The sequence below is a fragment of the Anas acuta genome, chromosome 13, assembly GCF_963932015.1.
Source record: "Anas acuta chromosome 13, bAnaAcu1.1, whole genome shotgun sequence".
In the NCBI taxonomy this organism is placed as follows: domain Eukaryota; kingdom Metazoa; phylum Chordata; class Aves; order Anseriformes; family Anatidae; genus Anas; species Anas acuta.
In genome coordinates this window covers 6834811-6859849 of record NC_088991.1, presented here as the reverse complement: position 1 = coordinate 6859849, position 25039 = coordinate 6834811, and the positions used below count along the sequence as shown (strand labels likewise).

The 25039-nt window shown below is 53.9% G+C and overlaps 2 protein-coding genes across 4 annotated transcripts; one reads left to right on the top strand and one right to left on the bottom strand.

The window, feature by feature from the left end:
* Positions 1 to 1681: 1681 nt before the first annotated feature.
* Positions 1682 to 22078, bottom strand: OCRL (OCRL inositol polyphosphate-5-phosphatase). Of its 3 annotated transcripts, none has more exons than XM_068697461.1 (23): positions 20562 to 22078; positions 20196 to 20275; positions 19782 to 19820; positions 19010 to 19117; positions 18838 to 18933; positions 18257 to 18377; positions 17996 to 18157; positions 17288 to 17389; positions 16725 to 16839; positions 15393 to 15509; positions 15064 to 15251; positions 13446 to 13557; positions 12244 to 12353; positions 11301 to 11436; positions 10313 to 10423; positions 9867 to 10032; positions 9144 to 9379; positions 6350 to 6373; positions 4627 to 4746; positions 4370 to 4454; positions 3822 to 3949; positions 3010 to 3121; positions 1682 to 2913 (listed from the first exon to the last, which is right to left on the bottom strand). In XM_068697461.1, exons 1-23 carry the CDS (start codon positions 21908 to 21910, stop codon positions 2789 to 2791), a joined length of 3942 nt encoding a protein of 1313 aa, XP_068553562.1. In that variant the 5' UTR covers positions 21911 to 22078; the 3' UTR covers positions 1682 to 2788. The 3 variants fall into 3 exon arrangements, with proteins under 3 accessions (XP_068553562.1, XP_068553561.1, XP_068553563.1); XM_068697460.1 differs by having other exon boundaries at positions 19010 to 19120; positions 20562 to 22077; XM_068697462.1 differs by lacking the exon at positions 6350 to 6373 and having other exon boundaries at positions 19010 to 19120; positions 20562 to 22077.
* ERCC6L (ERCC excision repair 6 like, spindle assembly checkpoint helicase) lies at positions 22019 to 25039 on the top strand. The gene has a single exon (XM_068697387.1). The coding sequence runs from the start codon at positions 22019 to 22021 to the stop codon at positions 25037 to 25039; it is 3021 nt and encodes a 1006-aa protein (XP_068553488.1).

Below are 25039 nucleotides of genomic sequence, written 5' to 3'. Positions count from 1 at the left end.
ACGGAGCAGCGGCTGAGCCCTGCAAAGGGCTGGGACCCCTCCTGTCTCCCCAAAATCCCCTGGAGCTGTGCAGGGCTCCCCAAACAGGAGCCTCAGGAAAGCGAGGGCTGGGGGCACCGTGTCGGGGGTCCCGCCGGCAGGCACGGGGGGGGGCAGCGCTGGTGGGGAGGGGGTTAACGGGGCCGTGGAGGGGCGGAAAGGCTGCAGCTGCGGGGCTGGGAGCAGGGGCCCGGGGGGAAGCGGGGCTGGGCCCAGCTGGCCTCCATGAGCTCATCCTCGGGGAGCGGGAGGGATGCGCTCCCCGGCCACGCGCCAGCGCGCTCCCGCCACGCCGCACGCCTGCGCCCGCCCCGGGTGCCTCCCGTTTGGGCCCCGCTGGGTTTTTCCGCTCCCGTGGGGGCCGGGGGCTGCCAGGCCAGCGGGTGCCGTGATGAGGGGAGCGGCAGGATGCGCCGCCCTGGCCGCAGCCCAACCGCCCCAACCCCTCTGGCCCCATTTCTGCCCTGGAAGGGGGAGGCCGGGGAGGTCCCCCCGGTTGGGCTGTGGCCAGCCGGTGCCGGAGGAAAAGGCTCCTGGGCCGGGAGAGCGAAGGAATCTCTGGCTTTTCCTGGCTTGGCCTGCTGCCTGCGGGCAGGTGGGGGCTGCCGGGCTCCTCCACCATCCCTGTGCGCTGCGTGCCACGCACCGTGCCCGCTCCCTTGCACGTCGCCGGCAAGCGCCGAAGCCGGAGGGGCCGTGAGGTCTTGGCAGCTGGGGGCAGAGACGCAGAGGGTGCACAGCCTCCACCCCAGTGCCTGGCTGCTGAGCACGAGTGCGGGTGCCTGGCCTGGTGTAGCCAAGACGGGGAGCTTTGCTGGGTCCAAGTTGGGAAGCAAACGGTGCTGGGAGTGCACCGGGAGAGGGATGAACCATCACTGGGTGCCTCCATTTCTTGGGGACCTCTGGCTGCACCCCAAGGGATGGATGGTTGGGGCTCAGGACATGCAGGGGATGGTGGCTGTGCCAAAAACCCAGGTTGAGCCACGCCACTCACACCGCTGGGTGCCACCAGCCCCACCACGCAGACGCTTCCAGCACCGGGGTGGCTGCCGGGCACGTTCAAGCCCCCATCCCCACGCGCTGCTCAGAGCTCCGAGGCCCTCCAAGGAGGGAAATGAGGATGCACTCCTTGAGGATGCACGGGCCCAGCCCGTCCCGCGGGAGCTGCGAGGCTTCGCGCCCTCTCCGGCATTTCCGCCGGCAGTGGCAGGAATGCAGCGGCCGAGGGAACAATGCCGGCACCTTGCAGCGGGGTCCCCTCCGTGACGAGGCCGGGAGCAGCTGCCCGGGCACGGCCCCGCGCTCAAGGAGCAGGCAGGAAGCAGATGGAGATGACACTGGTGGCCGTTTCCTGCGGCAGGATGCGGCCGGCTTTCTCCACCGCTGCTCCAGATGCCGAGCCAAAGGGGCTGCGGGGTCCCGGGACGCCAGGACCCCACTGCGCCCCTCGTCCCAGCACGTAGAGGGCCCTACTGGGAACCGTGTGCCACCAAAGCACTCGTGCCCAGCTCTGCCCATTGCTGCCTGGGGGTTTTTTCCCCCCCCCAGCCCTGAGTCACCCTTGGGATGCTGCAGCCCCGCAGCCACGGCTACGTGAGGGCCGGCAGGCTCGGCCCCAGCCCCGAGCCCACGAAACCACCGCTTGCACAACTGAGGTTTTATTTGGAACAGATGGATTCCCAATAAATTATGTAATTTAAAAATTAAAAAAAAAAAAATAAAAAAGAAAAAAAAATAATAAGAGCCACGAGGTCCGGGGAGCCCCCAGCTGCTCAGCCAGGGCACGGGGAACACGGGGCAGCACACGGTGTGGCCAGGTACGTGGGGATAGGGCTGGGCACAGGCACCGTCCCCATACACCCTGGCTGAGTCCCGGCAGCTCCCCCCCGCAGCCAGGGCTCTGCTTAGTGTTTGAGCAGGGGCAGCCCCCCCCTTGAACCCCCATCTCCCTTCCTGAGGGTTTCCCTTCCCCGGCTGCACCCCCCCACCCCCAACACGCTGCTCCTGTGGGACCTGGGGCTCGTTCCCCGTTCCCTAGGATGGATGGAGGCGCCCTCAAACCCGGTCCTGCAGCAGGGAGGGGGGGCAGAAGCCGTGTCCTGCTCCGTGCCGTGCCCAGGGGCTGCCCTGGATAAACCTTCACCTCCCAGCCCTGCTTGATCTGGGCTCCCCTACATCAGCCACCAGTCCCCACAGCCCAGGGGGCAGCCGGGGCACAAGGGGAGAGGGCAGAGCGAGGTGCCGGTGCCAGAAACCCAGGGGCCGGAGCAGGGGATGCCAAAACCTCATCCCAGGAGGGTAACCCGGGCTGCTGCATGGCACAGGGCTCTCCCCAGTGCGGCCAGTACCCACCAGCACACAGGGCTGCAGCACCAGCAGCCTCCACCCTCCCCTGCGCTGCCTCCAGGGAGAGGGGGGGTGAAAAGGGGAGAGAAGCACGGGGCGGGGAACCGGCGACATGGCTACGGGGCAAGGAGGCCACTTGCCCCACATTTGGCTAGCGGCAGATCCCCCCCTCAAGCTCCGGGGGAGAAAGCAGGAGGGTCCTGTGACGGATGGCAGTGCAAGGAGCACGCAGGGCCTCTGCGGCGCGGGGTACAGCAGTGGGAACGAGAGGGGAACGCTTCCCTTCCACCCGTAAACACGGCCCTCAGAGGAGCTCGGAGCCTTCTGCCCTTTGGGGAGGCGCAGCCCGGGCACGAGGCCGGCAGCAGGGAGCCCCCCCCAGGCTTTGGCAGGGGGGCAGGGGTCACTCCTCGTCCCCGGAGAGCAGGAAGCCGTAGAGGAAGTTGATGGCACGCTGGCGGTCCTGCTGGGTCTGCTTCGCCAGCAGGTTGGGTGGAGGCCGCAGGAGGAGGCTGGTGAACAAGGTGGCTGCGGGGGCAGAGCCGGTTACAGCCCCCGGGGAGGCGGCAGGGAGGGGGGGGGGTGGCGTTTTGGGGAGGGGGCAGGGAGCTGCCTCGGCCTTACCGATCATGGTGGCGGTGACGTTGTTGTCGTCCGAGTATTTGAGCAGCTCTCGGAGGAACGACATTAGGTACCGAAAGACGCTGCGGTGGCAGCGGGGCAGCTGAGAAATCACCTGAAAAACAAACAAACAAAAAAAAAAAAACAAAAAAACAGGGATGGGAGCACTCCCAGGCCCAGGAGGAGAGCAGCAAGCCAGCAGCCGTGGTGACAGCACCGCCAGGAGAACCCCCGGCACCAGGTAAAAAGTGGCACTGCCCCGGGGCTGCTCCCCCCTCGCCTTCCAGCTGGATCCAGCTGCACAGTAGGAGCACGAGGACCAGGACAAGAGGTTTCCCGAGGCCAGCCCTGAAAACACTCCTGGCTTCTTCCTCTGCCCAAGGACACGCTTGGCTTTGCTTGCTGCTCCGCCAGCTATTTTTAAGAGCCGCTCTGTTGCCGTCCTGAGGAGAACGCACAGGAACTGCGGCACCGAGCAGGTGCCCAAACCCTGGAGACCACTGAAGGCTCTCTGACTCCCTGGGGACACCGTTCCCAAGGCGCTTGGGGTGACACCACCCACGCCTGGGGGCTCTTTGGAAGCCACCAGCTCCCTTGGGACCGCTGGAGGAGCCGCAGCGCCAGCCCTTGGGCAAGAGGAGAGCGCTGCTGGAGCACCCAAACCACCCTGCTCGCCACAAAGAGCCTCTCCCAAAGCTCTGTGGCAGCCCACGGGAAGGCAGCAAGCCCTGGGTCCAAAATCCAGAGCTGACAGCAGCGGGGAAAAGCCCCCCCGAGCCTGCCACCAGCGGATGGAGGCAGAGGCAGCGCCGTACCTGGCGGCAGAGCCGGCTGTCGTGCGACCAGTCGAGGCAGCGCTGATACATCTCGTAGCAGATCACCGGCTCTGGCAGAGCCTCCAGGAAGATGAGGAGTGCTTCGGCCACTGAGTGGTTACTGCCCGCTGGGCCAGGGGGAGTCAAGGGGCACGTGGAGCAGATGGATCCCCCCCCCCAAGCCTCTCCTCCTACCCCTGTTGGCTTTGCTGCTGCTTCAAACCCACAGGACCTGTGGGTTTCTGTGCCCAACTGCTTCCCGACACCACAGCCCCTCTCCTCTGCTCTCCCCCATCCACTTTTGCCCTCCCCCGAGCCCCACCGTCTGTTCTTGCCCTTGGCACAGCCTCGCAGAAGCTCCCCTAGGGCTGAGCTCCTCAGGGGGTGCCCAGCTCCCAGAGGGGGGGCACCTCTGCAGGGACAGAAAGGAGCCAGCCCCCAGGCAGGGGCCCTTCCAGAAGAGGCAGACAAGCGCTCCTCAGAGAGCGACCTCCCAGCACAGCTGAGATTCAATGGGTTCCTGGGAACGCCAGGCGCAGCGAGGATACGGATTGTCTCGGGGATACTGGTGTCCAGGCAGTCGATGATCTGCTGCAGCTCATCTTGCATGCCTGGAGTCTGGAACAGGTCCTCCTGCCAAAGACAGCGGTGTCGGCGCAGGGCCAGGACCAGTCACACCTTCCTCACAGAAGCTGAGGCACACGGGGACAGCAGGGTGGGAGCTGGAAGCCCAGCCGGCGCCTCGAGCAGAGGGGAAAAGCCCTGCCCCGCAAATACCCCGCTGGAGCTGATCCCCATCCCTCACCTGGTGGCAAGCGTGCTTGAACAAGTGGTCCACCAAGAGCCAGATCTCCTTGGGCACCTGCAGCGGCATCTCGCCTGCGTCCTCGCTGTTCAGGATGCCCATCTGCAGCGCGGATTTCTCCTGGAGGCAAAGAGAAGAGCAGGTTTCAGGGAAAGCTCGGTGCCCCTGGACGGGTCTGGAGACGGGAAGCAGCGGCACCCAGGGCGCCCCTGGCCCTGCTTCTGCAGCACAGAGGTGGCAGCTCCCTGCCCCACAGAACCACGGCTCAGGGGAGCTCCCTCTAAAAAAAAAATAACAAAAAAACAGCTCCCAGGACGGGTCCCTGGCTGCCCAAGATGATCTGTCCGTGTTACAGCACAGCGGGGACCGGCACAAGCAGCACCGCAACCAAAGGACACCAGCAGAGAGGAGCACCACAAGCCTAACACAGTGGGCACGCAGCACAGGACAGCCTCGCCCCGCATTATCACTGAGTTTTACCCTGCCAGCAGACACTGGGAGCTGGCTGCACATCCTCCTCGCTCATCGGGGCACCCAGGGCAGGCTGGAAAGCAGAGCATTAAGCAAGCGAGTTCCTCACCGCTTCCTTCCACGAGCTAAGGCGAGAGCTGGGGATGCTCTTGGGGAGCTAAAGACTCTTGGAAAAAAAAAAATCCCTGCTCCAGGCCGTGTGGCGATGGAGCTGAAGCCCAGAGCAGCACTCGGCTGACTCGGAGAGCTGTGGACCCCCCCGCAGGAGCTTTCCCTGCTGGCTGGAGCAGAGGCAGCAGCACTGGGGCTGTCCTTGCGCATCGGGCGGGCACCGAGCGCCCTCTCCTGCCGCCTGCGAGGAAGGGAAGCGCCGCCGAGGAAGGAAGATGCTCTGCAGAAGGGTTGCTCCCAGGGGACAGCAGCCAACTCCTCCCTTCCCCGCTCCTAGGAAGGAGCCTGGGGGCTTCATCTGGTTCAAACCCCTCTTGGAGAGAGGGCTCCTGCCCTGACAGCTTGGAGAGGGAGAAGCCGCCCGGCGCAGGAAGCCTGCGCAGTCAGCTTGCATCAGCTACCAAATGTTTGAGCTGGTGCAGGAGGAGCAGGAACAACGCTGCCGTGCACACAGCAGCGTCTCCACCTCCCCCCTGCCCTCAGAATTACAGATTTGTCTCGCTTGGGCCCCAGCACAGAGCACAAAGCAAAGCAGCAACCCCACTCTGGCACCGGTGGCTATCGGTGCTGGCAGTGCAAGCGCTGCTGCTTGAGGAAGCCGAGGAACAGCTGCCTCCTACACGAGGCCCTCCTGAGGGCTCTGTGAGGGCATCCCAGGATGGAAAGAGCAAAAGATTTCCCTTTTCTGACTCTCCCATCTGAAAAGGCTGCTCTGGTGAGCCTCACCTCACGTGCACAGTTCGTAAATTCAGGTGCGTCACAGGTTGCCAGTCTTTTCTGGAAGTATTTATCACTACTGCCTGGATCAGGACAGCATTTTTTTTTTTTCCATAGCAAATTTGGTGAGCTTTAAGCAGCTCAGTTGGGCTGGTCCCATCTTGACTACGGGGTCACTTTGTGCTCCTACATGCTCTCATCTATTCTGGGCCCACAGCTGCGCTAAGAGGCTTTGCTGGAACAGGCGCTCCCTCTGCACCCATCTCCCCTTCCCTCTTCAGCAGCAAGCAAGGGAAAAAAAAACTCTCATTCTTTACAAACAAGTCATCGAGACGCAGACTTCCCCAGCAATTGCTTGCATTACCTTTTCTAAGAAGCTGTCTTCTCCCTGAGAGCATTGGGAAAGAGAGAAGAGGAAAAAGCATCGTTACGAGAGAGAACGACCTCGGATTAAGCAGAAACCTACTTTGCATTATGAGACCCCACCAAGTGCCAGTTCCTTCATACATTTTGCTGACGTGGCCAAAGTTAAACCTGTGGCAGGAGATTTGCCTGCCGGTTAGCAAAAATCCTGCTCACATGATGCACAACCTTGTCAAGATTTCTGCGAACTCCTCAAAGCAGCCTTGCAGCTCACTACTGAGCAAACAGCTGGGCCACGGGCAGATGAGAGAGGTCTGACAGGAAGAAGTTCCCCTTCTTGAATCCTCCTGGCCAGAAATACATGTTCCTGCATCGTTTCTGCCATCTTCCCCTGTGACCAGGGAGATAAAACACTCACCAAGCTAAATCTGCAGTGCTGAGTGCGTGGCAGCTGTGGAGCTCGCAGGCCCCCTAAGCAGCTTTGTGTAGGGTCAGGGAAACGAGTGTTTGTGCTCAAAACCCAGGGCTGCTTGTCTGTCTCAACCTAATAGCATTAACGCTGCGGCCAGGAGCACGCCAAGGCCCCCTCCAGGCTGTGTCCAACCCCTCAGACGATGCTGAGATGCAGCCTCCACTTGCCAGGCTGGCAACGTAAGACGCCAGTTGGTGGAGACCACAGGAGGAACCAGAAGCAGGAGCAATGTGCTCCTAAGAAAGATCTTTCAAGATGCTTTTTGAAGCAGGAGGACCCCAAGAAAAAAAAAATAGGATGAGGACGCTAATGCTGAAATCACAAAGGCAGGATGCTCAAGTGCTAGCAGCTTCTCCTGGGAGAACTCAGCCATTTCCAAACAAGCTCCCAGCTACACGTCGCTGTCCTGCACCAGCTCTGCCCCTCAGACACTGACCTGCGTTCTCCAAATCTCCCTCTGCTGAAGACAAGACATCTTGCCAGGCCAAGAGAAATGCTTGATGACAAACTCTAACACTAAGCAAGTGCAGGAGAAACGGAGTCACCATTCTCCCTTGTACAAAGTGCTCGGTTTTTCCCGTCTCCAGGAATTTCTCAACTCACAGGTATGATCAAAGACAACAGACCTAAAATAGCTCTAATGTTACAGTAGTTTTATAATCGTAAGTGACTAAATTTTCCTTTGGGCTGTTACACTCGTATTCCTTGAGCTTGCTTCACATGCTCCAGTTGAAGTGCTGCAGTCAAAGTGACCTCACTCACAGAAGAGACTGTTCCTGCTGGGGCAGAGTGCCTTCATGTCTTGCTCTTCTCTGATTGTTTTGCTTCCTGTGCTTCTCTTCACTGAATAACAGAAGGAAACCGAGGTAAAGGAAGCAGAAGAGGCCCCAGAGTACAGTTACTCAGAAAAGCAATGGTGCATATCCAGGAGGGCAGGAGCTGAGAGTTCTTATCCATCAAGTGAAAAGTCAGTGCTGAGCACTGGGAAGCAGGAAGAAAAGTCACCAAGACTATTGAAATGCTCCAGACCAAGTTTGACACATTCCAAAAAAAAGAGGAGCGATTATCAACCAAATCCTGAAAAGCATGAGGAGCTTGAGACCTGCGTTGGTTGCTTGAATCGAGGAGGCAAACACTGTATTTTGCCATCTGGATTCTGCTTAACCTCATCTTGTGATTACAAAAATCAGAAATCTAGCATAGAAAAAGCACAAAGGCCTGTCTGCATGTTGGGCCGGTGAGAAAAGTGGCTTTCTTCTCTCCCCAAATCTAAGATTTGGGAAGAGAGGAAAGGCTGTCAGAGACTGCAAGAACTGCGCTCATCCACCAGGTCAACAGAAATCGGGCTGCCCCCGTCAGCAAGTCTGCAGCTGGCACCAAGCTGAGGGGTGCAGTCGATACACCAGAAGGAAGGGATGGCATCCAAAGGGACATGGACAAGCTGGAGAATTGGGCCCAGGGGAACCTGAAGAGGTTCAACAAGGCCAAGGGCAAGGTGCTGCACCTGGGCTGGGGCAATCCCAGACAGGAGCACAGCCTGGGAGAGGAACTCCTTGAGAGCAGCCCTGCAGAAAAGGACTTGGGGGTTCTGGTGGATGGAAAGCTTGACAGGAGCCAGCAGGGTGTGCCTGCAGCCCAAAAGGCTGCATCCTGGGCTCCATCATCAGAGGAGTGGGCAGCAGGTGGAGGGCACGGTCACACAAGGTTTCAGAAGGATGAATGCTGATGCTAGGGGCTCGTGATGCTTGTAGAGATGAATCTCTGCACTGCAGAAGAGTTTGCTCACTGTGGCGTGACAGGAACTGGCCAGAGAGGCTGCAAGGCTGGCCATTTGCAGGGCTGTAGTTCATCAGTACACTTAACAGCACCAAATCCCTTTCTTCGGTCCTGCTTCTGTCTCTTCCTTCCCTTGAGCAATGTGAACACCACAGCTGTCCAGAAGAAGGATCCTGGAGCATTTGACGTGGCCGAAGAAGCCTAGGCATCTCAGAGATCATTTCAGGCATTTTGCAGCAATGCAAAGAAAGATGCTGGAATCATCGTTTGGTCTCACCACCAAGTAATATTTAGGACTTGGTCAAGGAGATCACAAAGTACAAGCTACCAAAAGCTATCGGTGGTGGAGGGGAAAATCACCAAAGCCCACCTTAAGCTCTGGAAGAAGTAAATCAGCTTAGAGCCAGCACAGCTGATCCGTATGGAAGGCATTACTCCAGCTTTGAGGAGTAAGCAGAAGGAACATGCTCCCTCCCTAGGGGAACTGCAGGGCAAATCTGGCATGCCCATTCACAGCAGCTTGGGCTCCAGAAATGCTGCTACTTACCAGGTCAATGAGTTTGGTGACTGGAACTTCTCGGATGGGTTGTCTCATCCGGCACAAAGCCTCTAGGGAGGTGCCAAAGCAGCTGGGCAGGTAGCTCCCACTGATGGTGAGGAAATAGTCCTTCCCCCGGTCCAAGTGAAGGACAAGAATATCCTCAATTTTATCCTCGCCCGAGTTCAGAAGGGTTACGGAGTCCTTACTGACGTACACATCCAGGGAGATGTCCACGCTCTCATCTGCAACAGGCAGGAGCTGTCATCAACACACAGATGCTCTCCTCAAGGGGTAACAAAGACGTATGTGGCCAACCTCTTCAGTGGTTTGTGGGGACAGGACAAGGGGCAATGGCTGCAAAGTGGAGCCCAGGAAGTTCTGCACCAACATGGGACAGAACTTCTTCACGGGGAGGGTGACGGAGCACTGGGACAGGCTGCCCAGGGAGGTTGTGGGGTCTCCTTCTCTGGAGATATTCAAGGCCTGTCTGGACACCTACCTGGGCAGCCTGCTCTAAGGAACCTGCTTTGGCAGGGGGGTTGGACCTGATGATCTCAGGAGGTCTCTCCCAACCCCTACAGTTCTGTGATTCTGTGCTACAGGGCCAAAGGCCACAAAACAGGCAGGCAAGGATGAGGGCAGAAAGGGGGAGAGCCAGGAAAGAGGGGAGGGACTGATGAGAAGTGGCAGCCTACACCAATACTCTGGAGAAACCGTGGCAAAACTCACTTGGCTCCAAGTAACCTTCACAAGGCTCAGCCCGAAGCCATGGCTTGCAGTACTGCCTGTCGTTGAGCTTTGGGATGAAGGAGAAGTGACAGGTGACCTGCCCGTTGTTGGTTATCTGGAACTTCTGCTTCTGCAGCTGACGGAACTTTACATTCTCAAAGTCAAACTGCAGAGAGGAGAAAAACAGAAATCATGTTAGCGGGCAGGACAGCACACACAAGATAGCCACACAGACCCCACAGTGGTAACCCACAACCAGAAAGTGCCTGCATAATACAGAACTACTAGCAGAAGACCTCTCAAGAAGCCAAGGTAAGATATCCCTTTTAACCCAATTCCTGATCATCAGATAACAGATAAAAGTTCAAACTTCCTACAATTAAGTCCCAACACTTCTAAAACTGCTGTGTTGGGGAAGCAGACAGTGATCCCGATTTCATCCTCACTTCTCTCCTGCTTAGCTCCAGCGAAGGAAGGAAGTCGTTCTCCATTCTGTCCATCATACGAACGATATCTTCAAACACCTTTCGATACCTCTGGTCGTCCACAACCTTTACCTGCAGAAGATCAGAAAACACTCAGCAAAGTTTCTGACCAGCCTTACAAAAACTCCTGTGATCACGAGTAAACTTCAGGTTTCTCTGAGTAGTTGCTATGTGCACCTGAGGCTCAGGGAATTTGCACATGTGGGTGCACCTCCAAGCTGCACAGGCAACTTAATGAAGGTTTTACCCCAAGAGATGTGTTACTGGGGTGTTTCTGGTCAAGGGGTCACACTGCTGGGAGATTACTGGGGGTGATCTCTTGGGGACAGCACTGGCATCTTGCACCATTCCTCACCGTTCTCCAGGAGAACAAGAGAAAAGCTCTCCTTTAAGTAGACTTGAGCAGCCCAGAAAGCCAGGAAACCCAAATCTGTTGCCAGCCAGTCACCAGCAAACAAACCCAGATGTAAACCAGTGACACGCTCTCCTAACACAACACTGCAACAGCAGCCACAAGTGATTACAGTTTTCTGCTGTCTCCTTGGGGAGGACAGAAAACAGTAGCTCACTCATTCTAGTGCTACGTATCATGGGGTACACGTAGCTGAGAAGCTAAGCAGCAGGGATTGCCTTCCTATTTACTGCATCACCACATCTGCTAGGGTAAAAGACAGCAAGCACCTGCCTTGCTTGGGCATAACACTGCCCCAGCACTTCGGCCAGGCTGCACTGCCCACGAAGACTGCAACTTCTGAGTTGTTTGATGAGCAGAGGCTGGCACAGCTGCCAAATTGCAGCACACCTACCAAGTGGACACACCTTACTTTTTATTTACTCTGCCCTCTTGCAACGGCATTCACAGACGTGCCTTGACTACACAATCACCTCCCAGAGGAATGCGTGACAAAATTGTGGTCTTGCCCTTGCATATTAAAAAAAAAAAAGTTACCCCGATGTGGAAGAGTGCGCTGACTGGCTTGTGGTCACTGGTCTTCAGGTCCATGTGGCTGCGATAGCAGAGCTGATTGATGTTCCCGCCCCTCCAAAGGATTCGGTCACACCATGCTGGCACACGACACTTTCCACTGCAAGGAAACACAAGTTACCACAGGAATTCAGCAGTTCTAATACGGATCTCAGCTCTTGCTCTTCCTGGCCATGCAGCTCCCTCCACCCCTATCATCAACGAGCACATCAGCAGTGGTGGAGCGAACTCCCACACTCCCCAAAACTGCAATATGATGCAATTTATGCTGCTCTCTTCCCTTTCCCCACTACAGAAAGTCTACTCAATTATGTTATGAAATCTGAATCCTGGGTTATCCTTCTCCAGATTAACCACCGTGCTCGTTCACAAACATGGGCAGAATAAAATCTAATTGCTTTATGGCTTGGGACTGCTTCTTGGGAGTTTGTCCATTCAGAGCAAGCTTCTGCAGCAGAAGCATAAACGTCTGTGGGAGGCACCACGCAGAGAGTGGCAAGCAGGAAAAACTGCTGCTGTCCCAAGGTAGCCACCCCTGCGGGTGTGCAAGTCAGGGGTGAGGCTGACTCACAGAGCATGTCCCTTTCTCTCTTCAACTCCTTTTATACTGTTTTTCTCTGGAAGCAGTAAAAAACCTCTGCAGTGCAGGGTCATCTGTGAGTTCACTCTACCCACATTCATGTACTGGTATCATCAACCACTGAGGTTTATGCCATGTGCCTCCTCAACATGTACAGGATCTGCTTATTCCAGGAAGTAGGGAAACAAAGGAGTACAAGTTTGTCTGTGTACTCCAGCTACCACCCTAACACTGAGAGGTATTTCTACCTTTAGGAAGCAGGAAATCACGTTTTACAAGAGAAAATTTTATGTTATAGGTCAACGTGTACATTGGCAGCAGATTTACCTGGAATCCCAGCGATCTGTTTTAGAGTCGTACTTGTATGTGGGGATGAATTTAATCTCTCCCTCAATGAAATCTGCAAATGCTTTCTTATGAATACGCTGAATATTCAGCTGGAAGCAGAAAAAGAGCATTTTAAAAACAAACAAAGCAATGAAAAACCAAACCACCCCAACTGACCCCCCCCTCCCCAGCAGTGTCAGAGAGCAGATCGATGGGCTGAGCAATTGCACCTTGTCACCACGGGATTCACCACAGACATCGCACAAGCCACCTCTCAGATCTTACACCTCTAGCAAAGATAAAAATTCAATGTATCAGCAGAGTGTTTTCCAAATAGACTGAATACAAATTGGCACAGCGCTGCTTGCCATACCACACAGACAGCGTTTAACAAATTAAGGGAAATACTAATTGTTCCTCTTGTGCTAAATGCCTTCATTAGTTCTCAGGCTCAAGCAACACCATCATTAATATTTCACTGTCAATTGTTTAGAAAAAGCCTCCGGAAGCGTGCTCAGATGACAACCTGACACTGCCTTCCTTTTCTCTTCCACTCTGCTGCAAATTTTCCTTTTTTTTCGTTCACAAAAATCTAAGCTACAGTCGTTTTCTGCCTGAAGCTCTGTAGTACAGCAGACGTGAGCTACAGAACAGAATCAATCGGATTTACTGTTAATTTGTGTGTCAGAAATGCTATTACACCATTTTTGCTCATGTTTCACAGGTAGAATCCGTCATCTTAAAGACAGATCTGGTGCTACCTTAGTTCCCAGTGTGTTGCAAAAAAAAAAAAAAACACTGAGTGGTGAAGGCTACAGCACAGAATTTAGGTCAAACTGCCTGAGCAGACAAGTACTGGTCTCCAAATCAATACCTTTTCCAGGACACTGATTACAACAGCTGCTGTTGCAGTTACAGATTTCTATGTTCCAGCTTGTATTGAAGGGAGAAATCTTCCAACGAGACGCAAAGACACTTCTGTAGTAACTGCCTGAGTCATCCCGTTAACCCCAGTATTGTGTAGAAGCTATTTTGGTTCAGGGAGCTGATGTCATCAAGACACTCAAGTGCTGTCTAGGTTGTAGCATCTACGTCTGTAGGCGCTTATCACAGAGTGCCTGCCAGATCCTCCCAAGCACAGGCACATCTCAGGCCACAACGGCCTCCCAAGTACGGAGCAAACATAGGCGGGGTTCACTGACCTGGTCATATGTCAACAATTTCTGAAGCTCATTCTTACTGATAAGACTTTTCACCTCACTGGCATCAGGGATACAAAGCCTGTAGTTCAAGTCTCCTAGCCAGATGACAACACTGAAAACAAAGACAAAGACGGAGAAGAAGAGCCAGAAGTTAGTATCGTAAGCTACATGTGGAAGGAGGGGTGGGCAGGAGAACAGACGTTTGGGCGCTGGTGATTAAGGCTGAGACACACGGAAGACAACAGGAGACAAAAGGACCGAGTCTGACAGCAGAAATTTCCACTGGCTTCTCCTTTGGGATCCCACACGGGATTGAAGGCTTTAATGGGAAGTGCTCGTGTTTGCCTCTGTCTGAAAAAAGCCTCGAGAACATCACCAGCTCCGTAAGGAAACACAACTTGCACGTCTCACGAAGGCTTCAAACCTCCCAAGCTGCATAAAATCCACCTGGTACTCAGGCTCTTCTTGTCTATAGAAGAGGGCAAGGACAGAACTCGTTCCTGCTTGCTAATCAGTAGGGCAGGCTCGTGTGCATGTGCCTGCACGCTCGGACCTCGTGCCATACCGTGGTTTTACCAGTTTCTCGCTGCCTTTCTTTCAGCCAGATCAGCACGCTGCTTTATCAGCTACCTAGCAAACACTGCCTGCTGCAGGATTTGCAAAAGCAAAGATAGGCCAAAAGCTCAAAGGCAGCCTATCTTATCCATCAAGTCATATCTCACCAACAACTGCTCTTAATTCTGCTCCTCATCGGGCTTTCAAACAGATCGACAGCCTTCCCACTACCAGCAGCTAAAGGAACACCGGTAGTATTCTCTCTTTAATAAATAAAGGTTTCCTTCAAGGATTAAAGTCTAAATGCTTCCAGTATCAAAGCTCTTCCTGTTTATAACCAAACCTCAACATGTCCATTAGTGGATTATCAAGGATAATCTAACGTTTGAAGTTTTTTCTTTATTTATCCACTCTGCATTTTGAGTTTTGAATGGTTTAATTATTAACTGTAGAAGTATTAATTATTTGTATTAGGTTTAGGAAAACTTAATTTATACGCTTTGTTGTATGCATGCTTGGGATTGATTTGGATTATTCAGCAGCACTGTCACCCCATAAAAAAATAATATAATTGAATCAAGTGTTGCCTACATGCCATCTGATGCACTTAAACAGCAATTGTAAAAACTTGTTACTCAACAAAGCCTTTACTTTTACTTTTTAAAGCACGAACAATGCCCATTCTGCTATCCCTTTTCCTCCCATATTTATATTTTATTTCCCATCACACAAACAAACAAACAAACAAAAAAACCACTCGGCTTCCTCAAGCCCTGTGATGCTCAGCCACTGACTCGGGAATGCTGCTTGCTTGAAACAAGAAAATGATGCACAACATGTGAGAAAAGTGCTGTTACAGACAGTTTGCCCGAGTCACCCCAGTAAAAAGGTGACCAGCTAGCTCGACTGCAGGAGCTCTAGCACACAAGACACCTTGGCATTTTTAGTTATATTGTTAATTAAGCCAGCAGACTTATCTGTGGAAAATCCCTTGTTGCTGTGATTTTAACTCGATTTTTATTCAATGCCACTTCAGGAAAGGTGGAGAGTAAAAGAAACTTACTCATGTTTCATGATGTTGAGCTGAGGTAGCGTATCATCAGGGGTTACAAAGCACATCCGAGCACAGATATCTTTATAATCCTGATTTCGGCGCTCGAAGTCCTCCACGTGAGCAGCCAAGTGGGAATTGACAACGCAGAAGGTCGTGTTGTGGAACACGAATCTCACCGCCACGCCGCCCTTGTTGCCCTGGGGAGAGCAGGTACCAACAGGCGTTAGAGGAGAGGCACCGGGGAGAAGATGGGGATGGCAGAGAGAAGAGAACAAAACCAGCCCGTGCCAGTTCTCGCATGGAGAGACTGCAGCTAGAAACTGGCCGCGGTGACTCACCATCTTCCCCATGATTCCAGTGCCCACAGACTCTGTCATGATCTCTCTGATGTTACTCAGCTGATCCTTCCTCGCAAACACGAGCAGCATCATTCCAACCAGACGGACCATTTGCACCTGGAGAAAGAAAAGAAACCCTGAGATCCCAGCAGGGCACTGCCTGCTCTGCCTCATGGCTTCCTTCTCAGTCTCTCATCGCGTTTCGTACTCAACCCCTGCTTGCAGCAGCACCCAAAGGGCCTCCTTTTCTCTAATGCAAACAGGCTCTTTCTGCAGTTAGAGGTTCTTCTCTGCTGCAGGGCTCACCCCCAGGCCTCAACATGGTGCTGTTGTGCGCTGGCCCAGCAGGCCTGCAGGCCTGCTGCTGGTTCTCTGACACACGTGCTGAGGCCTGCTCGCCCCGAGCACTGCTTACACGCTCACTTGAGAGGCATAAACACACGAAGATGTGCTGGGGTGAAGCCTGTGCAGTGAAGGAGGAAGATGAAACCAGAGCATTAAACGGGAAGAGGCCGAGCACTCGGCGCAGTCTGCAGGAATGACATTTACATGCAACCACAAGTCTTATCTATGGTTTCAGTCACTTCCCCCTGCCTGCGGCCATATCCTCCTCTCTCCCTTTTGCAAGGGTGGAAGAAGTTTGCCTAAAAACTCACGTAAAACAAAGGCAGGGGAACATCAGCCTCTCTGCAGTTCATGCCATGACCCCCGGCTCCCTCACCAGCTCCGCGAGGTGCTGGTTTCCTGCTTTTGGTCACTGTAATGCAGCTCAGCGCAAACCAAGCAGGCCAGGGGCGTGACAATGAGTGCACTGGCCATCGAGGAAAGGGGAAAATGTATTTAGGCTGGTACCTACAGCAAAAAGGTTTGCTACAACAGAGGTGAAAAACAACGGCCTGCTCCAAAGCAACCAGCATAAAGACCAGGAGCCACAACTGAAGCAGCTCTGCCCCAAGGCAGCAGCCTCTGGAATATTTCTTCTCGTAAATTTTTCCATTCCTTCAGGGAGAAGCTATTCATTTAACTGAGCAGCTCAAGACACACCTCGTTTCTAAATTACAACAGTAAGAATAATGCAAACAAAGAATTTGAACCCACCACTACACTTTTATTGAGCATAGCACTTCCCTGTTACCTGTCTCTTATTTTATAGTTATTTTTACCCGACTTTGTGTATGTGATACTGACTTGCAGACACATGCCAAATATGCATCCTTGATTTCTCCAGTCTCTGCTCTTTGGGTCAGGTGAGGAAAGGGAAGGACCATTTCTGTTTCCTTTCCAGCCGTTCCAACCCTTTGAGAAGCCCCCCCCACACTGAACAGAACTCACTTTCTTATACTTAGCCTGAGGGTGCAGGGACTTCTCCACAGCAACCAGCCACTCTTGCTCCTTTGAAGAGTCAAAGTAGAAAAAAGCCTCCGTGCTGAGGTCCAGCTCCTGGAACCTAAAACCAAGTCAACTTAGCACATTCCACCTCTCCTACAGGTTGCCCTCTTTCTCCAGGAAGGTCCCATATGAAACATCCAGGAATCTCCTCGTTCTTTCTTGCTAAAGCAGCAGCAGAATTTCACTGCGGTGCCTTAGAGACCCTACTGCAATACACCCCAAAAACCCTCTCTCTTTGGAGAACCATTACTTTAAACTGAGGACAACCAGAGAGCACTGCGGGTACCTCAAGCAAAATCTGTTTTGCTATGTCACAGCTTAACTTGAAATGCTGCCTCAAACAAATCGCTCTTTCCCTCTAGACAGCTCTTCTGAGACGCAGCTCAGCTTTTTTGGAACCCCCAAGAACACGGCAGGAACTTGAGATAAATACAGCACACCAGCATCCAAGCAAAAGCAACAAGAAATCCAGCACCGAAAGGAAACAGAAGGTTATCACTTCTCACCCGATGCAATACAAGTCTGGAGGCTCCGTGTCGCATGCCAGCCAGGGCTCCAAGCTACTGTCTGGGGACTGCCCGTTCACGTTCCACGTTCCCACAAAGAACCTGAAACACAAAAGCAGCTGAACTGTCAGAAAATCCAGTAACTAATGCAAAAGTCGGGTCCCACACAGCAACATTCAGACTGGGAGCAGACAACACATGAGCTCTCTCATATTATATTTTCAGTTATCCTATAGCTTAGGATATTAGGATAACTGAAGTATTTTCTGTCATCCTATAGCTGACTTAACCTGTACAGGGTGAAGTTAGCTATACGATAACTGAAAATATTTCTAGGCTTGGCTCATCTTTACTGATAGCAATTCTACAGAAAGCTACAAAACTAAAGACGTTTCACCGGGGCCAGCAAACATCTGTCTCTCTTCAAATCATGCTGTATGGGGTGATGCCAAGACAGTGCGGTGGGACAGATCCCTTCTTTGTCTTTCTGCTCAACTGCTTCAGTCTTACTTGGAGGTCCAGAGATCTGACACACATAAGGGAAATGATGCCAAGCTGTATTGCAAACGTTTGTTTTCTTCTCAGTCTGCACCAACCCTCATTTAGCCACCCAAGCTGTCAGATCTCAAACCCGGGCTGGATTTGAGCTCACAGAAGAGATTATAAAGGTTTGTCTCTATCTATGTACGCTGTAGCTTAGTCTCTAACCTGAAGTTCTCGAGGTGGACGTACTCCTTCTCTCTCCTGGCAAGCACATGTTTGATGAGGCCTTCCCTCTGTCCTGTCTGGGTGTTGGGCATAAATATTTTGCGCATAGTGTTGGTTACTTTTGGCTGCTCCCTCGCTGCGCTTTCTCTCTCTCGGTGAAATCTTGGAAGGAAGCAAGAGCAGAATTAAAACTGGTTCTGCTGTCTAGGGAAAAAAAAAAAGAAACACAAAAAAGGGGAAGATATTCACCATGGTACTTACTGCCTACTTGGAGGCACAGGAGGAGGTGGGGGTTCCCGCCGAGATCCTGTTTGGTGGTTTTGCAGGTTTCTTTTCTTCTCTAGGCTCATAGCATTGAAGTCATCCTCAAACCCCAGAGCTCCTACAGAGACAAAGCCAAGCACAATCCCGTGAAAAACCATTTAATACAGCCCAGAACAAAAAGGAAAGGATTTAACTACATGGAATGTGAAAGAGCAAATGATAACAACAATATACCTGCTCTGATGACACAGGGAAAAAGGTGCACAGGTGACACAGAAACAGGGAAAAAGGTGCACAGGTGACACAGAAACAGGGTACTAACCACAGAACAAGGCAGAACGGAGCTTAATGAATGCAAACCAAGGCACTAGGCAGAAGGCAGCACTGGAGAAGAAACAAATGGTCCAGGGCAACATGATCCAAGGACCAGGAAGTTTCATTTTGCACAGGATAAGTTGAGGCCAGGAAATAGGGTGGAGGGCAGACAGCTGAGTGCAGGGTCAGTCCAGCTCCCTGCCACTGAGAGCCCAGTCCTGTACATACCCCAGAGCATGCAAAGGCGACAGTCACTTTAATACCTGAAGGAGAGGCCTGCGAAAGGCTTGGGAGGTTCTTCTCCACCTGATGCCAGCTGGCTGAGTCCTTATGGTCGGGAAGAGAAGATTTTAACTGAGCTGGAAAAAGAATTGGCCCCATCAGAAACTGCTGGTGGTGTAAGGATTTCACCGGTACAGCCGTAGCTCTGCTTACCCTCCTGTATGCTCTGCACCTCTGCGAGGAATCCCAAGCAGCGCTCCTCCTCAGGGAATTCAAAGAGCCGCTCAGCTGTCTTGTCCCCTTGTATCCGGATCTTGCAGCCTGCTTCGGGCACAAACACAGACTCACAGAGTCACAGCCACGTCTGCTGCACGGACGTGATGCCCTCAGAGCAACCAGGCTGACTATATACACACCGAGCTCTTCGGTGGCAGGCAATGTCCAGCTACTGTTTCTGGTAGGAACTGGCACCTAAACTAGTTTCCCCGTGCATCAGAGATTACCCTGTGTGGGCTATCACCAGTCTTGTTTTCTTGTTTTTAGGAACACTTCCCCCCACTGCTACCCCACAGAGAAGAGCTCTAGAAGTAGAGAGAAAAATGTATTGAAATGGAAAGCAGAACAAGTGACGGGAGTGCGCTGTCCCACGCACAGTGGTAAATGCAGCTGGTAGCTGAGCCTCAAGAACAGGTCAGAGAAACAGAAGGGGAATGAGAAGGGTTCTGAAAGCTGGAAAGTTGTAAGAAATTAAAGTTTAACCAATTGCCAGTCCTTCTATCTGGACAGTTAAGATCGTGACAACTGGATGCCTGTAAAAGCCAGACAACCCCAAAGGAAACACGTCCCCTGCCTGCTCAAAAGGCAAACACCAAGCATGGAGAAGTGTGAAACAGCAAGTAAAAGACACGTGCATTGGTGTCCAGCAGGCAGCCTGCTTCCTGAAAGGAGATTTAGCCACACGATGGTCTGTAGTTATAAAACTTACTGTTTGTAGCTATGTCAATCAGCAGGGTTTCTTCTGCCTCTGCAAGAGAGGAGAAACAGCATCAGGAGAGCTCATGCTTGCTGCAGTGACTGAGCACTCAGAAGAGCCACAAGTGTCCTAACAAATGGCTTTCATTTACATCTCTCATGTTAATAATGGCTCCTGAAGACAGAACGGTCACATCGGGGCAGCCTGGACAGTGATTTCTCCCCGTCAAGGTGTCAGGGGGGGGCTGGTAAGGATCAGAGTCCTCACACCTCAGGGTGTTTTGTCCCACTGGGGTGCAGCTCCCTTGTGAAAGGGCAGCCTAACAGTGAACCTCAGAGCTCACACAGACAAAACGAGGGGCAGAACCCGCTGCAGGGCCACCCCAAAGGATTCAGCAGCGGGTTCCTGCCGCGGGGGGGTCAGTACCTTGCACGCACTTAAAGCGGCTGTTGATGGGGATGTAATCCGGCTCCGCGCCCTCCCTGTCCTGCCACTGGATAAGGATCCTGGGGACACAGAGAGGCAGTGAGGATGCAGAAGGGGCTCCCTGCTGGGGGGGGGGGCGGCACCGGGATGGGGACAGGGAATGGGACAGGGGAGGGGACACGGGGAGGGGATGGGGACAAGGGACGGGGATGGGGACACGGGGAGGGGAAGGGGACAGGGGAAGGGAATGGGGACAAGGGAAGGGGACAGGGCTCGGCCCCGCGGGAGCAGCCCCAGCCCCAGCCCCAGCCCCAGCCCCAGCCCCGCCGCCCCCCCCGGGCCCGGGCCCTGTCCCCCCGCTCTCACCCGTAGCGGCCTCCCCGCTGCGCCAGGCTGAGCACGCACGGCTCCCGCCGCCCCCCCCGCACCTCCGCCCCGGGCAGGCCCCGCACGGCCCCCGGTGCCCCCCGCCGCCCCCTCCCGGCCAGGCCCCGGCCCGCGGCGGGCGGCTCCATGGCGGCGGCGCCCCCCGTCTCCCGGCGACCCCGCGGCGGAGCCCGCCCCCCGCTCGCTGCCCGCCCACCCGCCGCACTGCCCTCTGCCGGCGGGAGGAGCGAGGAGGAGGTGCGGAGGGGGGCGGGGCTACGGGAAGCCACGCCCCCACTCCGAGAGATGATTGGGCGAGGCGGGTGCTCATTTGCATACAGCGCGGGGTAGGACGGGAAGTGGCGCGGTTTGAAGCGCGCGGTGGCGGCGGCGGCGCTGGAGCCATGGAGGGGCCGGGGCGGGACCGGGACCGGGACCGGGACCGGGACCGGGATCAGGACCGGGAGCAGAACCGGGATCGGGATCTGGAGCAGAACCAGGATCGGGACCGGGATCAGGATCAGGAGTACCGGCGGTGAGCGGGGTGCTGGGGGTGGTGGGGCTGGGACCCCCGGTGCCGGTTTGGGTCCCGGTTTGGGTCCCGGTGCCGGTGCTGACGCCGTCCCCGTCCCCGCAGGTTGGTGAGCGGTGCCAAGGAGGCAGCGGGCAGCGGGGACCTGGAGGCAGCGCTGCGGCTGTTCCAGCGGGCGGCCGCCATCCGTCCCAGCGAGAAGCTCCGCGGCCGCATGCAGAGGCTGGAGGAGGCGCTGGCGCAGCTGGCGGAGCAGGAGGAGGAGGAGGAGGGTGAGGATGAGGAGGAAGGCCGCTTCGTGGATGTGTGCGGCAGCGGGCTGATGCTCTACGGCGAGCTGCACGCGAAGCTCTTCCAGCACCAGCGCGAAGGAGTCGCCTTCTTGTACAGCCTGCACCGGGACGGGCGGCCCGGCGGCATCCTGGCCGATGATATGGGGCTGGGGAAGACCATCCAGATCATCGCCTTCCTCTCGGGGATGTTCGATGGCGAGCTCATCCAGCACGTCCTGCTCATCATGCCCACCACCCTGGTTAGCAGTTGGTTGGCTGAGTTCGCCCGCTGGACCCCCGGCCTGCGCGTCAAGGAGTTCCACGGCAGCAGCAAGGCGGAGCGCACCAGGAACCTGGAGAGGGTCCGGAGGAGGAACGGCATCGTCGTCACGAGCTACCAGATGCTCATCAACAACTGGAAGCAGCTCGCCAGCTGCCAGGAGCAGGATTTTGTCTGGGACTACATCATCCTCGACGAAGCGCATAAAATCAAGTGCCCGTCTAACAAAACGACCAAGTGCGTGTACGCGATTCCCGCGAGGCATCGCATCCTCCTCACGGGCACGCCGGTGCAGAACAACCTGCAGGAGATGTGGTCCTTGTTTGACTTTGCCTGCCAGGGCTCTCTCTTGGGAACAGCCAAAACGTTTAGAATGGAGTATGAGAACCCGATTACTAGGGCCAGGGAGAAGGATGCGACTCTAGGGGAGAAAGCACTGGGACTTAAGATATCTGAGAATCTAATGACAATTATAAAGCCGTATTTCCTCAGAAGAACTAAAGAAGACATCAAAAAAAGTCACGCTGACAAACCAGATGCCCCTCTTCCTGAGGATCCAAGCGAGGCTCGTGCTCCTGTTATGCCATCTCTCACCAGGAAAAATGACTTTGTTGTGTGGGTGTACTTGTCCCCAACGCAGGAGAAAATCTACAGGAACTTTCTCTGTCTAGATCACGTGAAAGAAGTGCTGATGACAACCCGGTCACCTTTGGCTGAGCTGACTGTCTTGAAGAAGCTGTGTGACCACCCCAGGCTTCTGTCCGCGAGAGCGTGTATCCAGCTGGGCTTAGATGGCCAGGAGTGCTCAGAGGAGGATCCCAGCAGCGAAGCAGGCGTGCTCTCGGGTGCCAACAAAATAGATCACCTGTCTGTTGAGACCCTGATTCAGGAGTCTGGGAAAATGCTGTTCCTGGTAGGACTTCTAGAAAGACTGCGAGAGGAGGGGCACCGGACTCTGGTGTTCTCGCAGTCGAGGAAGATGCTGGATATCATCGAGCAGGTTTTGTCTCGCAGGCAGTTTAAGATCATGCGTATCGACGGCACGGTGACCCACCTGACGGAACGAGAGAAGCGCATTAGCGCCTTCCAGAGCAACAAGGACTACTCCGTCTTCCTGCTGACCACACAAGTCGGTGGCGTTGGCATAACCTTAACAGCAGCCAACCGAGTGGTGATCTTTGATCCCAGCTGGAATCCAGCTACAGATGCTCAGGCTGTAGACAGGGCTTACAGGATTGGGCAAAAGGAGAACGTCGTGATCTACAGACTGATCACCTGCGGTACAGTGGAAGAGAAAATATATAGGCGACAAGTATTTAAGGATTCGTTAATAAGACAGACTACTGGTGACAAAAAGAACCCATTTAGGTATTTCTCCAAACAGGAACTAAGGGAGCTTTTCACGTTAGAAGACACCCGCACATCCACAACTCAGATCCAGCTGCAGTCTCTGCATGCCACCCAAAGAAAGACTGACCTGCAGCTGGATGAGCACATCGCTTATTTACACTCTCTGGAAATGTTTGGCATTTCTGATCATGACTTAATATTTACGAGAGAAATGACTCACGAGGAGCAGGCTGAGAGTGAAGAAGCCCATCAGTACATTCAAAAGAGGGTCCAGAAAGCCCACGAGCTAGTTCAGTTGGAGTCTCAGCTCAGAGATATGAGGATGGAGGGGATCAGAAATGCTGTGGAGGAGACTTGGTCGAGACCACCAGAACTGGCTTCCCAGGCAAAGAAGAGGTCTCCGGGGCTGAACAACATAAATAACGTGGTTTCACCACCAGTAGCTGATAAAAGTGAAAATGACAAAGTCATTGATCTTACAGAGGATGTGGAGGTCCAGATCCTTGATGTCAGCTCTAAACTGACAAGTCTGACTGTTGATGAGTTGGGTGAAGAGAAACTGGCACAAGCGATGCCCAGCATGGATACAGAGCTGCTTGCTAGCAGCAAGATAGAGGAACAGCCCGATACACAAGGGTCTGGGCAAAATCTGGACTCAAGCATTATATCATTATCACCTGGACTTCGTCCACGCGATAAAGAGAGCCCGAGCCTCAAACAGAAGCAGTGTTCTCCTGTTCCCCATGTAAATTCGGATAGCTTGGCTGAGGCTGGGAATGGCCTTTCTGGGCATTCTCTGCATTTTGCTGATGAGTCTGGTGTGGCTGACCATCCCAGAAAGTTAAAAGATGCAGAAATGTCAGTTCAAGTACTTGACCTGCTTGCTGTCTCAGAGACAGAGGGGAATGACATTCCTGAGCCAGCTTTAGCTGCCACGCCACCAAACCTACCGAATGTTACGCCAGAAACCCATGCTGGGTTCCAGAAGTCCCGTGTGGTGGAAGCCAGCTTGGAGGAAATGTCTGTGCCATCTCTCCAGGATCAAGTCGACTTCAATCTGGTCTTGGAAGAGTCTGAAGATGGATGGCAAGATGCCTCAAATGGGCAAAGGTCACTGGAGCACCCAGCGGATGAGGGCTTCCAACTAAAAATGGGAAGTCTTTGTAAATCTCCAGCAAAAACTATGGAGAGTGAGAATGGCAACTCTGGAAGCCCCTGCCAGGCGGCTGAAGAAGATCCAAATAACTCCTTGCAAGGGGGTGAAGCATCAGAGGAAAACAGTGTTATCCTCATTTCGGGTAGAAGAAAGAAGAGTGTGAAAAGAATTGTTTCAGATAGTGAGGATGAGGACTCTTCTGTTATGATCTCAGAGGAAGAGCAGTCTGATAAAAAGTCCTCTCCCTTGAACGTCCCTCTGCATCAATTTCTGGAAGGGATTATTGCATCTACTCCTAAAAGCAACAGGAGTCTAACAAAAGCCATTTTTTCTCCCAAATTAACTAACAGCGGTAACAGGTCGACAGCTTCCAGGAGATCTCTGATCAACAAGGTGGTAGATGAGGTGGAGGATATCGGAGAAATCATGGGAACCACTGATGAAGAAGAAAACAGCGATGAGGAGCAAGAAGACCTTGTGGAAGAAGAAGCAGAAGAGTGTAGTGCGGAGTCTGTTGAGCCTGAGGAAGAACCTGCTGGAGAAACGCTTAATTCAACCGAAGAGTCCTTCCATGTAGAGGGCATGCAGTCCGAAGCAGATGAGACAGAGTCATCTCAGGAGGAGTCCACTGGTGATGCTGAGCTCCAGTCAGGTGAGCAGATAGAGTACTGCACCCAGGGAAGGGCCTCTGAGGAAGAGGATGGTCAGAATTCCTCCCCTTCCTTAGGTAGTTACAGTACCCTGATAGACAGAGGGAAGAAACTGAGGGAGGACGGAAACCTGCAAGAGGCCCTGAACTGCTTCCAACAAGCTCTTGACATAAAGAGTGAAGATCCTGAAGTTATGCTTATGACTCTGAACTTGTATAAACAGCTAGCCCAGAAATGA